At 30.7% G+C, this 12728-nt stretch overlaps 1 protein-coding gene across 2 annotated transcripts; it reads left to right on the top strand.

The window, feature by feature from the left end:
* The first annotated feature begins 995 nt into the window (after nt 1-995).
* On the top strand, nt 996-7753 carry LOC114285940 (Nucleotide/sugar transporter family protein). 2 transcript variants are annotated; one of them, XR_014336368.1, is made up of 8 exons: nt 996-1308; nt 4629-4736; nt 4825-4859; nt 5159-5271; nt 5404-5665; nt 5777-6045; nt 7060-7305; nt 7387-7753. XR_014336368.1 is itself a non-coding variant. In XM_028229024.2 (8 exons), the coding sequence occupies exons 1-7, from the start codon at nt 1207-1209 to the stop codon at nt 7185-7187; spliced, it is 1017 nt and encodes a 338-aa protein (XP_028084825.2). In that variant the 5' UTR covers nt 996-1206; the 3' UTR covers nt 7188-7217; nt 7375-7753. The 2 variants fall into 2 exon arrangements, 1 of the variants encoding a protein (XP_028084825.2); XM_028229024.2 differs by having other exon boundaries at nt 7060-7217; nt 7375-7753.
* The last annotated feature ends 4975 nt before the right edge of the window (nt 7754-12728 follow it).

Genomic DNA, 12728 nt, shown 5'->3' on the forward strand with positions numbered 1-12728 from the left:
GAGTTGTCGCTAGACTCTATCTCATGTTATGGGGTGTGGGTGAGATCCATTGTTATCTCAATAATGAGTTCCTTTTTATGAGTTTGGTTAAATCTAACGGTCAACTAGTTACCCGGGTCAAGGCCTACGGATACTATAATGTTAAGAAAAAAAAAAGAAAATCATAATATATATATACTTAAAAAAAATGTACCATATGCATCCCTAATTGTGTTATTTTTTTCTTTAGTTATAACTAATTTTATTATTTAATTATAATACTATTTTAGTTATATATTGTATTGTGTTTAATTATAATATATATTTATTGTGTTTAATTATAATATATATTTATTTAATTATGACTTAAGAAATTAAAGGTACACATGTGTGCACCACATTTTCCAAATATATATACTATATTTTCGTTTTAAAAATTTGTATTTGTTGGTCCGGCGTAAAGCAAACGGACGAAGACGCTGACCATCGAAGCTACCAAATTCAATATGAAGTGCACTCTTCAGTTTTTTTTTTTTTTTGGGTACTTAGGTCCGTTTAGGAACCATCACTTTTAGTTAAAAAGTAAAAAATTTATTAAATTAGTTAAAAAGTCAACAATTCATACAAAGAAGTCAAAAATTTTCTTTTCTCTCTACTTTTTACACATCTTTTCGTAAAAAGTCAAAAAATCATCCCAAATATACTAATTTTTTTTAATTCACATTTTAGCCAAATAGCCAAAAAATTACTAAATTAGTCTGTTTCCAAACGAGGCCTTATTAATGCCAATATATTGTGCTCTGCTTTTACTAGGCCTCGTTTGAAAATAGGTTAATTTAGTAATTTTTTGATTATTTGATTAAAATATGAACGAAAAAAATTAATATATTTGGAATGATTTTTTGACTTTTTACGAAAAGATGTATTAAAAATAGAGAGAAAATAATTTTTTTGACTTTTTTGTATGAATTATTAATTTTTTGATTAATTTAATAATTTTTTTACTTTTTTGACTAAAATGGAAGTTTCAAACGAGTCCTTAGTATCTAATAAATCAACCAAGGCCTAATTTCCATCACGCGCACACACATCAATTCAATTCAATTCCATTCCATTCCATTCCATTCCATTCATGTCTCTCACTCTACGCTCCGACCCCTAAACCCTTGTCCTTGATTTGGGAACTCTCCGAAGAGAGAGAGAGAGAGAGAGTCCTTTCGTTCGGCAATGGCGGATCGGATGAGAAAATTGATGAAAGAAGAATTCGTAACCTACGCCTACATTCTCCTCTACATCGCCCTCTCCAGCGGTCAGATCTTCTTCAACAAGGTCTATCACCCTCTTCTTCTTATTCATTATTGATTTTTTTTTTTTACTTAGATATATATATATATATATATACATTTATAATATGTCTGAAATGTGAATCGTATGCTCGATTGATCTGTATTCGTGTTTGATCTGCCAATTTTGTTTGAATTTCGCTCCCCAATTCGCGTTCGACAAAGCAGTGAACAAAAGAAGCTGAGAAAATAAAATGCGGAGAATTTTCGGTTACAATAGAATTCATCTGAACCTGACAGCATAGCTTAAAACTATTGGGCTTATTGAAAATTTGAAGGAGTGAGTCTCTTACATGTTTTGGGAACCAGACTGGTAATTTGGAAACATTGATTTGTTAGGGGGTTAGTGATTTTAGAGATTTGCATATTATATTCTTAAGATGCTACACAGACCATCAAGTGCTATTGTCATGAGGTATTAAAAAATGATATGTTGCGGGTATTTAAGATTTGAGTTGAGGAAGATTTTATCTGCTGACTACTAGTTTGTAAGGAATTTGTCAATTGGATCTTGAAATTAGTGGAAGAGGCAAAATACATGTGTAAATCGTGATATACGGAGTCATTAGAAGACATTGTGAATTTGTGATGCACGGTAATGGTATAGATAAGATAACCATGCCGTTGTGGGCAAGGAGCCATAGAAATAGACGTTGTATGTGTTCTCAAGGGAATCACATCAAACACAATTGCAAAGGTGGGAAATGTATATGTATTATAATTTATATGTAATAAATAGGTACTGTTATATGATCAAAATGAATTGTAGTAGCACAAAGAGATTTTTCTTCAAATAATATTTGTTTTTTGGTTACCCCGAGTTCTATCTCTTATTGACTGGTGGTAACAGTTGCGACACATTGAAAGCATGCTCCTTCACTTTAATTACAGAGTTGCATTTACAGTAAATTGGTGAGTGCACAATCAGTTAGTTATAAATAAGATGAACTATATTTTATTTAATCAAGTGCAGAGTGCTGACAGGGTCATACCCCACAGATGTATTGGGGCTATGCTACATTGAACACAAATAATGAAGAACTTTTTGTAAGTGGATTGGGAGAAGGGATGAGCTCAAGTTATATTGGCAGCTATTTTCCCAAATATTTTGCCATTTATGATGGCTGGTCATTCCTAACAAAAAGCTGTTTTCTATTCAACAACTGTATTTGTGTGCTTCTTAGCATTGGATGCAATTGTGAGTCGGCACATCATGTGTCAAAGGGACATGGAATGGTGGATTACCTGTTCAACCATTAAGGGTTTCTTAACCTAAAGGTTTTCTTGGCTTTAGGTCATGACTTATAGTCTTGTTCAAAGGTAGCTGAAACTTGGAGGGTTAAGGGACAAAAGAAGTGGAAGCTTTCTTTCTTTCTTTCTTTCCCTCTTTTTTTTTCTTCTTTCCCCAGAGCAGATAGAAAGGTTCACTGGTTTAAATGTCATTGGATCGAAAACAGACTTATTTTCTCACCAAGAAAAAAAAAATATATATATATATATATATATAAAGGAAAGCTTTTGCTCAAGTGTAGGCCGTGGATCTCTTCATGCTACTTCATAGGGTTATTTGTTTGTTTGTTATTTATTTATTTATATATTATTATTATTATTATTTTTCCAGTTTATCGTTAAGATGAAGATTGTATAAGATCTGTAGCATCCTCCTGTGAGTTATGCCTTCACTTTTTTACTAACTAAAAATTTAAAAAATGAATCAACTATTGCAAAATGCCTAGGTTCATTTTTTTTCTTTTGACGGACAAGGTCATTTTCTTCAAAAACAGAAAAACTGATTGTTGTTTGTGATTTTTCTTATACCATATTGAATAATTGAAGAGAAATAATATTGATATTTTGATAGGTTAGATGTATAATTGTGACTAGGAGAGTTATAGAAGCTAAAGGGAGAAAGGACCTGAAACATGTGCTGATAGTAAAAGTAAGAGAAGCTTTTAAGCTGTTGAGAGTTGGTTAGTTGATATACAAGAACGTTGAAAGGAGTTAGATGGTATCTCATGAAGCACATTCTTCGTGACTTAAAGAGTTTCCAAATGACCCAATTCATTTAAGGTTTTTATAAAAAGTTGAGGTTTAATTGTTGTCAACTTTCATCATTTTCAAAAATTAATCTTCTTAATGTTTTCTTCAACCTAACAGACCATGTATTACATCTCCAGAATGACTGTAACACCAAGATTTACGGTGTGTTTGGTTTGTGTTTGGAGAGTAGTTTTTGAGATAAAAAGTACGAAAACTTGTTTGGTTTGTCTTTTTTTAGAAATGGTTTTGAAAAATTGTTTTGGGGAGAGAGTTTTAAAAAAAGTGATTGATTTGATGTGTATAAGAGAGAGAGTGATTTTGGAAAATAGGTATCCAAACAAAATTTTGAGATTTTTTTTGGGAAAATTTGTTTGCTTTGATTACTCTTGAAAATTTTGTTTGTAGAGAATTTTTTTCAAAAATTTTTCTGAAAAACAAACCAAACAAGGCCTTAAAATTTTCCAAACTTCCACTTATTAGAATCCATGTCTTTTACTTTATGATTTAGTAAGTTGAGGAAATCTTATCCAATATAATCTTTCTCAATGTTTTTTGGCTCAAAACAATCATCCAACCATGCCACTTTATTTTAGAGAATAAACAGTTAATTTTATCAGCTGTACTAAATCATTTGTTACCTTATACTTAAATGTCTCTGCCAGATATTCTTGTGTGATTTTCACTATGTACTCTATAACTAATATGGAAGTAGTGGGAGCTACATCTTCTTATTCATTGTTTGGAAGCTAGTGAGCTGTTGGTGCTGCTTTTATATTTGTTTGGGATGAGGTGGGTCTTTCCTATAGTGTGGTGGACCTTTTACATGGTTGGAGATGGGGAAGGGTCAGTAGGCAAAGAAGGAAGGCATGGATTTTGGCACCATTATGTTTGATGTGGATCATTTGGGGGGAGCAGAATAGGATGAATTTTGTGGGGAATGAGGAGCCTATTTTTAAATTGAAGAGTAAATTTTTTTAATATTTTGCATAAAGTGTACATCCTTCTCTAGAGCTTCTTTTTATTTATTTATTTTTTAACTTCTTAGGATACTTTTGACATTTGATGATGTAGGATTTGGGCATATCTAGCATTCGGGCTTTTTAAAATATAGAGCACAAGCTGTTTATCTTAGTTTTATGGATGCTTTTCTTCAATATGTTAAGTTTGATGTTTTTTAAGTGCATAAATCTAATAATATTACTGGTTTGGTGCTGACAAGCTTCGTACATCTAACATCATTTTATTTTTATCTTATTTCAAATACAGTGGGTTTTGTCATCAAAGGAAATAAATTTCCCATATCCTCTCGGATTAACTCTACTTCACATGGTCTTTTCCTCTGTACTGTGTCTTGTGCTCACTAAAGTTTTCAAGGTATTAGTTTGCTAAATTTGTTACGGTGACTGTCATCCAGATATCTGTTTCATTTGAGAGAATTCTATTGATATTTATTTCTTAACAGATTATGAAAGTTGAGGAAGGGATGACCCCCGAAATGTAAGTACTCAATGAACAACTCCCCATTTGATGTTCTTAACTTTCATTGTAGTTCAGTTCTTGTCATTTTTTATCTCTTTTGCTAACTAGAGACAGTGAACTTTTATGTTGCTTTAGAAACATGAATGATCGAACTATTACTAATCAATCATCAATAAAATGAATTTTGTATTCTTGGCATTTTATCTGGAACCTCTCCGAATGTTTAGAAGGGAGAGTCTTTTGGGTGCCTAATTCTTCAACCCCCTCTCCCCCTTCAATATACAATAAAATAAATCTAATTAAGTTTTAACATTCAGATATGTTACATCAGTCATCCCAATTGGTGCAATGTTTGCAATGACTCTTTGGCTGGGAAATACTGCTTATCTCTATATATCTGTTGCCTTTGCTCAAATGTTGAAAGCAATTAGTAAGTATTGACTATCCCTCTAATTTAATTAATCATTCTCCTTAGGAATGATTGTTGACTCGAGTATTCATATAACTATTGTTGTTACCTCTGTTAGTGATAGCACGTTTGATTTCTGACTGAGATCTGCAGTGCCAGTAGCTGTTTTCATTCTTGGAGTTGCAGCTGGACTTGAAATGATGAGCTGCAGAATGCTTTTAATAATGTCAGTGATAAGTTTTGGTGTTCTAGTGGCTTCATATGGGGAGATTGATATTAACTGGATTGGTGTGGTTTACCAAATGGGAGGTGTTATTGGGGAAGCTTTGAGGCTTATATTCATGGAGATTTTTGTTAAAAGGAAGGGTCTCAAACTAAACCCTATTTCTGTCATGTACTACGTTAGTCCCTGCAGGCATGTATTTTCATCTGCCAAAGTTTAATTGTTATCATTGTTTCTTTCACCATTTGATGTTTATACACAGAACCTTTCTGCCATGTGAATGGAATCATAGTTCTTGTGCAGTGCTCTTTGCTTGTTCATTCCGTGGATTTTTCTAGAGAAGCCAAAGATGGATGCCCAAGGGACATGGAGCTTTCAACCTGTTATCCTAACACTCAACTCTCTCTGTACTTTTGCACTCAATCTATCAGTTTTTCTTGTGATCTCGCATACAAGTGCTTTGACAATTCGTGTTGCTGGAGTTGTCAAGGATTGGGTGGTTGTCTTACTATCAGCCCTTCTGTTTGCCGATACAAAGCTGACAATGATAAATCTGTTTGGTTATGGCATTGGTAATTTTTTGATAACAAGTACTTTTGTTTTGGGATTTCACTATAGTTTATTGTCTCAAAATTTGACATTAGTATTATGATATTTATTTGTGTATTCAGTATGTCCTTTGTATATTCTCAGTGTTGTACTGTTTATATTCTAGTATTATAGATTGTTCACATTGGAAATCAATTCCAGGAAAATAGAACAAGAAATTGCAGTCTGTCATACTTTAAAAACGGCATTGTATAGGTGGTTATCTTTTGCATTATCCATAAAAATTTATTTTTCTCGAGCTCTATAAAAATTTGCGTTTTCAATGTTATGGAATTCACATTTTCTTCATGTGGGCACTGTTGCTTATCTGACCATTGAGATATGCCTTTTTTTCATATTTCCACTGGGGCAATGCTTAGCATATTGTGTGTTTCTCTTTTTCCTCTGCTTTCTAATTTTTTTTTTCCTTCCATTCTTTGATAAAAATACTATTGTTTATTTCATCTGCATTTCAGATAGTGACCTTGCTTAGGATCTGGATGAGAACCCTGTTGATCACTCAGAAAAGAAATTTCAATTTTAATGTACTGCAATAATGTTTCTGCTGTCTTTAATACTATTTGTGCAGGACAAAAGGATATGTGATTTAATTTTGTTTTTGATTAGGCATGTGATATCATGAAATAGAGATTACCTATCTAGGAAGCATGGACATGCCTCCTAGGTCGGCATGTCTATGTCTGACATGTGTCCAATTGTGAAAAGAAGTTCTACTTTATACCCAACTAATTACTTCTTCAGGCTTTTTAATTTTTCAAACCATAAAGACTAATAATTTCCATTTTGTTTGTGAATCCTTATGCCTTCTTAAAATAGACTTTAGGGTGTTCTCCGTTATATTTTCAATTTTTTTGTCTCCATTTTTTGAAAATTGTAGTTTCAGTATGTCCGTATTATGTTGCGTCTGCATCTTGTTTCTACATCTGTGTTTCTTAGATACCTATTGACCTAGGGAAGAAATATGGTTTTTTATGCAGCCATTGCAGGTGTAGCTGCATATAACAACCACAAGTTGAAAAAGGAAGCTTCTCGAGGCTCCTCTGATGAGTCTCAACATGCTGAATCTACGCCATTAACTTCATCCTCAACTACTGAAAGTAGATAAATAGAGAACGGTCTCACAGTTTAGTCTGAGGTATGCAACTTTAATTGTTCAATTTGACTCTTCCCTCAAAGTGTAAGGAGTTTGAAGTAAGATCTGCGGCACACACTGTTTGACCCTGGTATGCAGAATTTTGATTTGATAAGGCTCATTTTGTATGTTCTTTTCTCCTTTATGTTGATTGTTGCAGCTACTTCGACAGGTCAAAAACAACATAGGCAGTCGTAAGTGATGTGTAAAGGTTGAGAAGGTTGGGCAGTTATTGAAGTTTGTTCGTTTTTAGGGAACCCCTGAACAAGAAGGAATTTTTTTGTATGTAAAAGTAATTTCTCAGTTTAATTGATAGTGAAACTTGATATCTTACACCATAGGAAGAAAAAATTTGGCATTGAAACTCAAAGTATATTTGATGGTGCTGACAATTATTACTTACAGAAATTTGTAGCTGTTTGAGATCTGAAATGTTGGCTTGCCAAATGCTAGACCTACAGGCTTAATTTTTTTGGTAAGTCTAATCTAATGCATAATCAGTTAAAGCTCCCATTTCAATCCAAGAAAAGGGATTGAAACTCAAGTGCTTTTTGGTAGATGTTTGCTTTCTTATTGCAATGGGTCATGCTACAGTATACATCTTGATTCAAATTAGTATAGATCACGAACTATTGTGGTGCTTGGTTACGGACCACTGGTGTTCAGGTTGGCAAATGGTCAATCAAAGTTGGTTACGAAATATTGTGGTATTTAGGGCTCGTTTAGGAATTGATTTTTTTAATTTTTTTAAGAAAAGATGTGCAAAAAAGTAAATAAAATAATTTGATGACTTGTACTGACTTTTTGGCTAAAAATCTTCCCAAATGTTAGTGGTTATGGCCCATGTCGTATTGTGGTAGCTTTGGTTACAATCAAAGTGGTCATTGGTTTTGCCTGAAGTTGTGTTAGTTACAATTCAATATAGTTACATTTAGGTGTTATTTATTATAATTTAAAAAAGTCAAAAAGCTAAAAAGTTATTATCCTATTTAAGTCACATTATCTTTTTATTACATCACTTCAAATTTCATTTATACTAAACTCATATTTTATAAAAAGTCAAAAAGTACACTTATTTAGATCATTTCAAATCATTCCTTAATGTGCTTGTTTGGTAAAATTTTTTTCCAACTTAAATTAGCTTTTGGCTTAAATTAAGTTATGTTAGTGTGTTTGGTACAACTTATAAGACGCAGAGTATAGCTTAATTTAAGCCATTTTCGGCTTAAAACTCAAAGTTGCTCTAAGGGTGCTTATCAATTTAGCTTATGCGTGTAGTTGATCATGGAGGGGCAAAATGACTTAAATGTCCCTCAAAACTTAAGAAATTACGAAAATGCCAGTATATAAACACAGTTCTGAGTTCAGACTAACAATGTTCATTCTGAGAAAGAGAGAAGGCGATTTCCAGCGATTAGATGCGATTTTCGGTGAAGACAACGATCACCAAAGTAGAGGAAGACCACGATGAGGGCTTCGGCGGTCAGATGCGAGCTTCGAAACCACACACGATCACCAAAAAAACCCACAGAGAGAGAGACAGAGTTGTCGGCTATGGTGGATACCAAAGCAGAGGAAGACGGCGATGAGGGCTTCGGCGACTTCATGTTCGTGTCCTTTGCCAGTCATGCTCTCCATTCTGATAAGATCCACGGCCGAAAATCGACCGTTGACTACAACGATGACGAATTTGGGTTCTTCCCATATTAGTTAACGGCGACAAGCTCTCTAGTGGTCTCTCTACCACCCAATCGTTTCCCGACCCCTTCAAAACCTTTCAACCCATTTGGATTCTTCCCAGATCAGTCCAACACACTCTCAGTCAAACACACTTAGTGGATGAAGCCCAGCTTTGACTCTGGCTCCGGCAAAGGCAAAGGCAAAGGCAAAATCAGATCTAGGATTTTGCAAAATTGTAATGAAAAAAAAGAAGAAAAAAAAAAAAAAAAATAACTTTTATTAACTTCCATTTAATTTATTTCACAATTATTGATAAAAATTGCATAATTGCACAATTTAAATAAAGAAATAAATTGCACAATTGTTATATTACTAATTGTTATGAAAAAAATAAAAAATAAAAAATATCAATTGTTATATTATTAATTGTAATGAAAAAAATTTAATAAAAACAGAATTAATATTATAAAAAAACTATTATAACTTCTATTAAATAAAAACAAATTTAACTTTTATTAACGTCTATTAAAAATGGATATTATATTACAAAATTAATAAAAAAAAAATTAATGAAAAAAAATGTAAGGAAAAAAAAAACTGGATAAGGAAAAAAATGGATATTTATAAAAACGGATATTATAAAAAAATAAAAAAACTGGATAATGAAAAAAAAACTGGACATTTAAAAAAAAAAATGGATATTATAAAAAATGGATAATGAAAAAAAACTGGACATTTATAAAAATGGATATTACAAAAAAAAAATATTATAACTTCTATTAAATAAAAACTGAATTATAACTTCTATTAACTTCTATTAAAAATGGATATTATATTACAAAATTAATAAAAACAAAATTAATGAAAAAAATGGAATACAAAGAAAAATATTATAACTTCTATTAAATAACTAATTGAAATTAACATAAAGAAAAATAATAAGTAATGACATCACAACATTAATATAAATACATGGATATTAATTTATATTAATTGTAATGAATTAATAAATTAAATAAAAAAAGTAATGATGCTAATTAGGCCACTAATTGACACTAATTAATTTATAATGAAAATTATAATTTTTGTAATACTAATTATTTTAACTTTTATTAATGAAATAACTTTTTTAAAATTAAAACTGAAAAAATGACAAAATAATCATTTTTATATCATACAAGAGCAAAAAAGACAATTACACAGCAAAAAGTTATTTTACAGCTTATCAACTAAACACTACTCTGTTGCTTAAATCCATAATTCCACAGCTGCACCAAACAGGTTAACAACTTATTTTCACAGCTATAAGTTATAATCTATAATTACTTTTTGCATAAACTCTACCAAACAGGCCTAATGACTCAAATTCAAGTAAAGCTTTAAGGACATGTAGTACTTTTTATGGGGTGTGTATTGTAGACCTTTTTTTTTTTTTTAAATCAAAAGTAGGATTGCAAACGAGTTAACTTGATTTGAGCTTTCCTGAGCTTAAGTTTGACTCGTTTGCCTATCTAGCTCGTTTATTTAATTAGAGCTCAACTCAATAATTAACTGGGATTGAACTCGACTTATCTTGATAATATTTATAAAACGGAGTTTAGCTTGGATCGATAATATATTTTTTATTATTTATATTATTTAATACATAAATAATATATTCATGTTATTATTTATATATTGCTATATATTATTTATTATATAATTTAAATAAAAATAATGGAGTCGAGTTTATTCGAGCTTGAATTCGATTTATTTATTAAACGAGTCTAATATTCGAGCTTGATCATAGTTTGTTTAGTAAGCAAGTCAAGCCCTTAACAAGTTAAGCTGAGTTAGCTTGGGAAAAGTTGGAGGCACCCTATAGTTGTACTGTTACGTTTTTATTTAAAAATTGCATAATGCTTGGGACTCCCACTGGGGAGACCCTCAGAACCTCTAGTGGGCAGTTATTGGCTAAAATTATTATTTTTTTCTCTCAAATTACTAACCGTTCTGTGTGTGTGAAGATAATGAATGTCTGTATCATTATTTTTAAAACAATAGGCCGCAGTAAGATATATATATGTTTTTTGAACTCGGCCAGAGTAAGATGTGATAAAGACATTTCATAGGCACGAGGACGAAGTGGAAGACATGGAAGTCGCATGATGACTTCAATAGAATCTTGACAATTGGATAACAATAATATCTACCAAAGCTACTAACATTTAATTTGACCAAAGTAAGTTAAATAAAATTTACAAATTGAGGACACGCTTGTGTTATATTATTTTAGAATAAATTACAAACTCACTTTTTGAGGTTTATTTAAATTATAAATTATTCTTTATGGTTCTAGAAATTATCTTATACCTTTTAAGGATTCTAATTTTATAACAAACAAGTTTTTTTATTAATAAATTATTAGGTTAATTAATAGTTTTTAATAATATTAAAATTTTATTTCAATTAATAATTCAGATAATTTTATTATTGTATAGGTGAACAGTTAGAAATTTTACTTTTTCAATTAATTCTGTTAAATAAAATTTTTTAACAGGAATGTATTTGTGATTTTTCAAATTATAGGAGACAATTCGTATTTTAAACAAATCTCACGAAATGTATTTGTAATTTATCCATTATTTTATTATGTACCATTTTAAATTTCAAAATTTTATTAGTATATATCATATCAGCTTGCCAAAAAAGACAGGAATATATATATATATATATATAGACATAATTAATAGCACTTTGCTTTGATGAATTAAATCTTGATTTAATGAAACTTGTCGTATATACTATTAACCTTTCATTTTTTTAATATTAAAATTGACCGCCAAATATATTACTTTGGATTACTTTCTCTTTAAATTGAAATCCAGTTGGATAGAAGTTAACATTACAATTTGATTGAAAGTTTAGAGGTATAGTTGATTCGATTGTAATTTTAGGCAATGTTTGATTCACAACACTTAGTGATGTATTAATAATCCCAAAAAATGTCTAAGACTCTTTTTTTTTTTCCACCCTCTTTGACCTCCTCTCTCTCTCTCATTGGTTAGATTTTTTTTTTTTTTTTCAATCACCACATGCCACATGTGTGTGGGGTGATGAGGGTGGTGATTGGAGGGGTCTCCATCACTCCTCTAATAATCTGATCAAATTAGTGTGGTATTCACTATCTAATTAGATTAATAAGATAAATTATCCATTAGATTAATAATCCCATCCCTACCCCATTACTAATAATCCTACAAATTTGTTGGATTAATTATCCATTGGATTAATAACACTAAACCAAAATGTTAAAACAAACATAGGATAATTGGACCCACGAATTAACAATTCCAATCCCATACTCTAATCCATCCAATCAAACATGCCTTTAGAAATTTAAAATAAAATTTAGAGGTTGAAATTGTTATTCAAGACATTGATTTTCATGTACATAGCTTTTGTTCAATTTAGCGACCAGGATTGCTCATGGAATGACAACATTTGAAACAATATTGTTTCAAAAGTAAGAAGTAGAAATGAAATTTTGGTAAAAGTTTAATAGGAAAATTGCAAATCCAAATTTATACAAATGAAATATAATCACTTTATTTGGTTTCTATTTTCAGAATTCACTTTTCAAAAATTTTATTTTTTCGTTTTCTATATTTTTTAATTTTCACTGATTTTTTTTAATATTTTAAGTAATTTTTAAATTTTTAGATACACCTAACACAATTACACTTAAAAAGTATAATATTCGTGAAAAAATCATTAAAAAATTTAATAAATACCAAAAATATTTTTTAAAAATGAAAATTCAGTATTTTTTTTTTCTGTATTTTTGTGTTTTTA

The sequence above is a fragment of the Camellia sinensis genome, chromosome 7 (genome assembly GCF_055761805.1).
Source record: "Camellia sinensis isolate YWXY chromosome 7, ASM5576180v1, whole genome shotgun sequence".
NCBI classification, from domain to species: domain Eukaryota; kingdom Viridiplantae; phylum Streptophyta; class Magnoliopsida; order Ericales; family Theaceae; genus Camellia; species Camellia sinensis.

Bases quoted from the DNA above. Each gene is read 5' to 3' on its own strand.
- LOC114285940 (XM_028229024.2), top strand. From the start codon at position 1,207: ATGGCGGATCGGATGAGAAAATTGATGAAAGAAGAATTCGTAACCTAC. The intron at 4,737-4,824 runs GTATTAGTTTGC...ATTTCTTAACAG, and splicing joins TGCTCACTAAAGTTTTCAAG to ATTATGAAAGTTGAGGAAGG. The intron at 5,666-5,776 runs GCATGTATTTTC...GTTCTTGTGCAG, and splicing joins TACTACGTTAGTCCCTGCAG to TGCTCTTTGCTTGTTCATTC.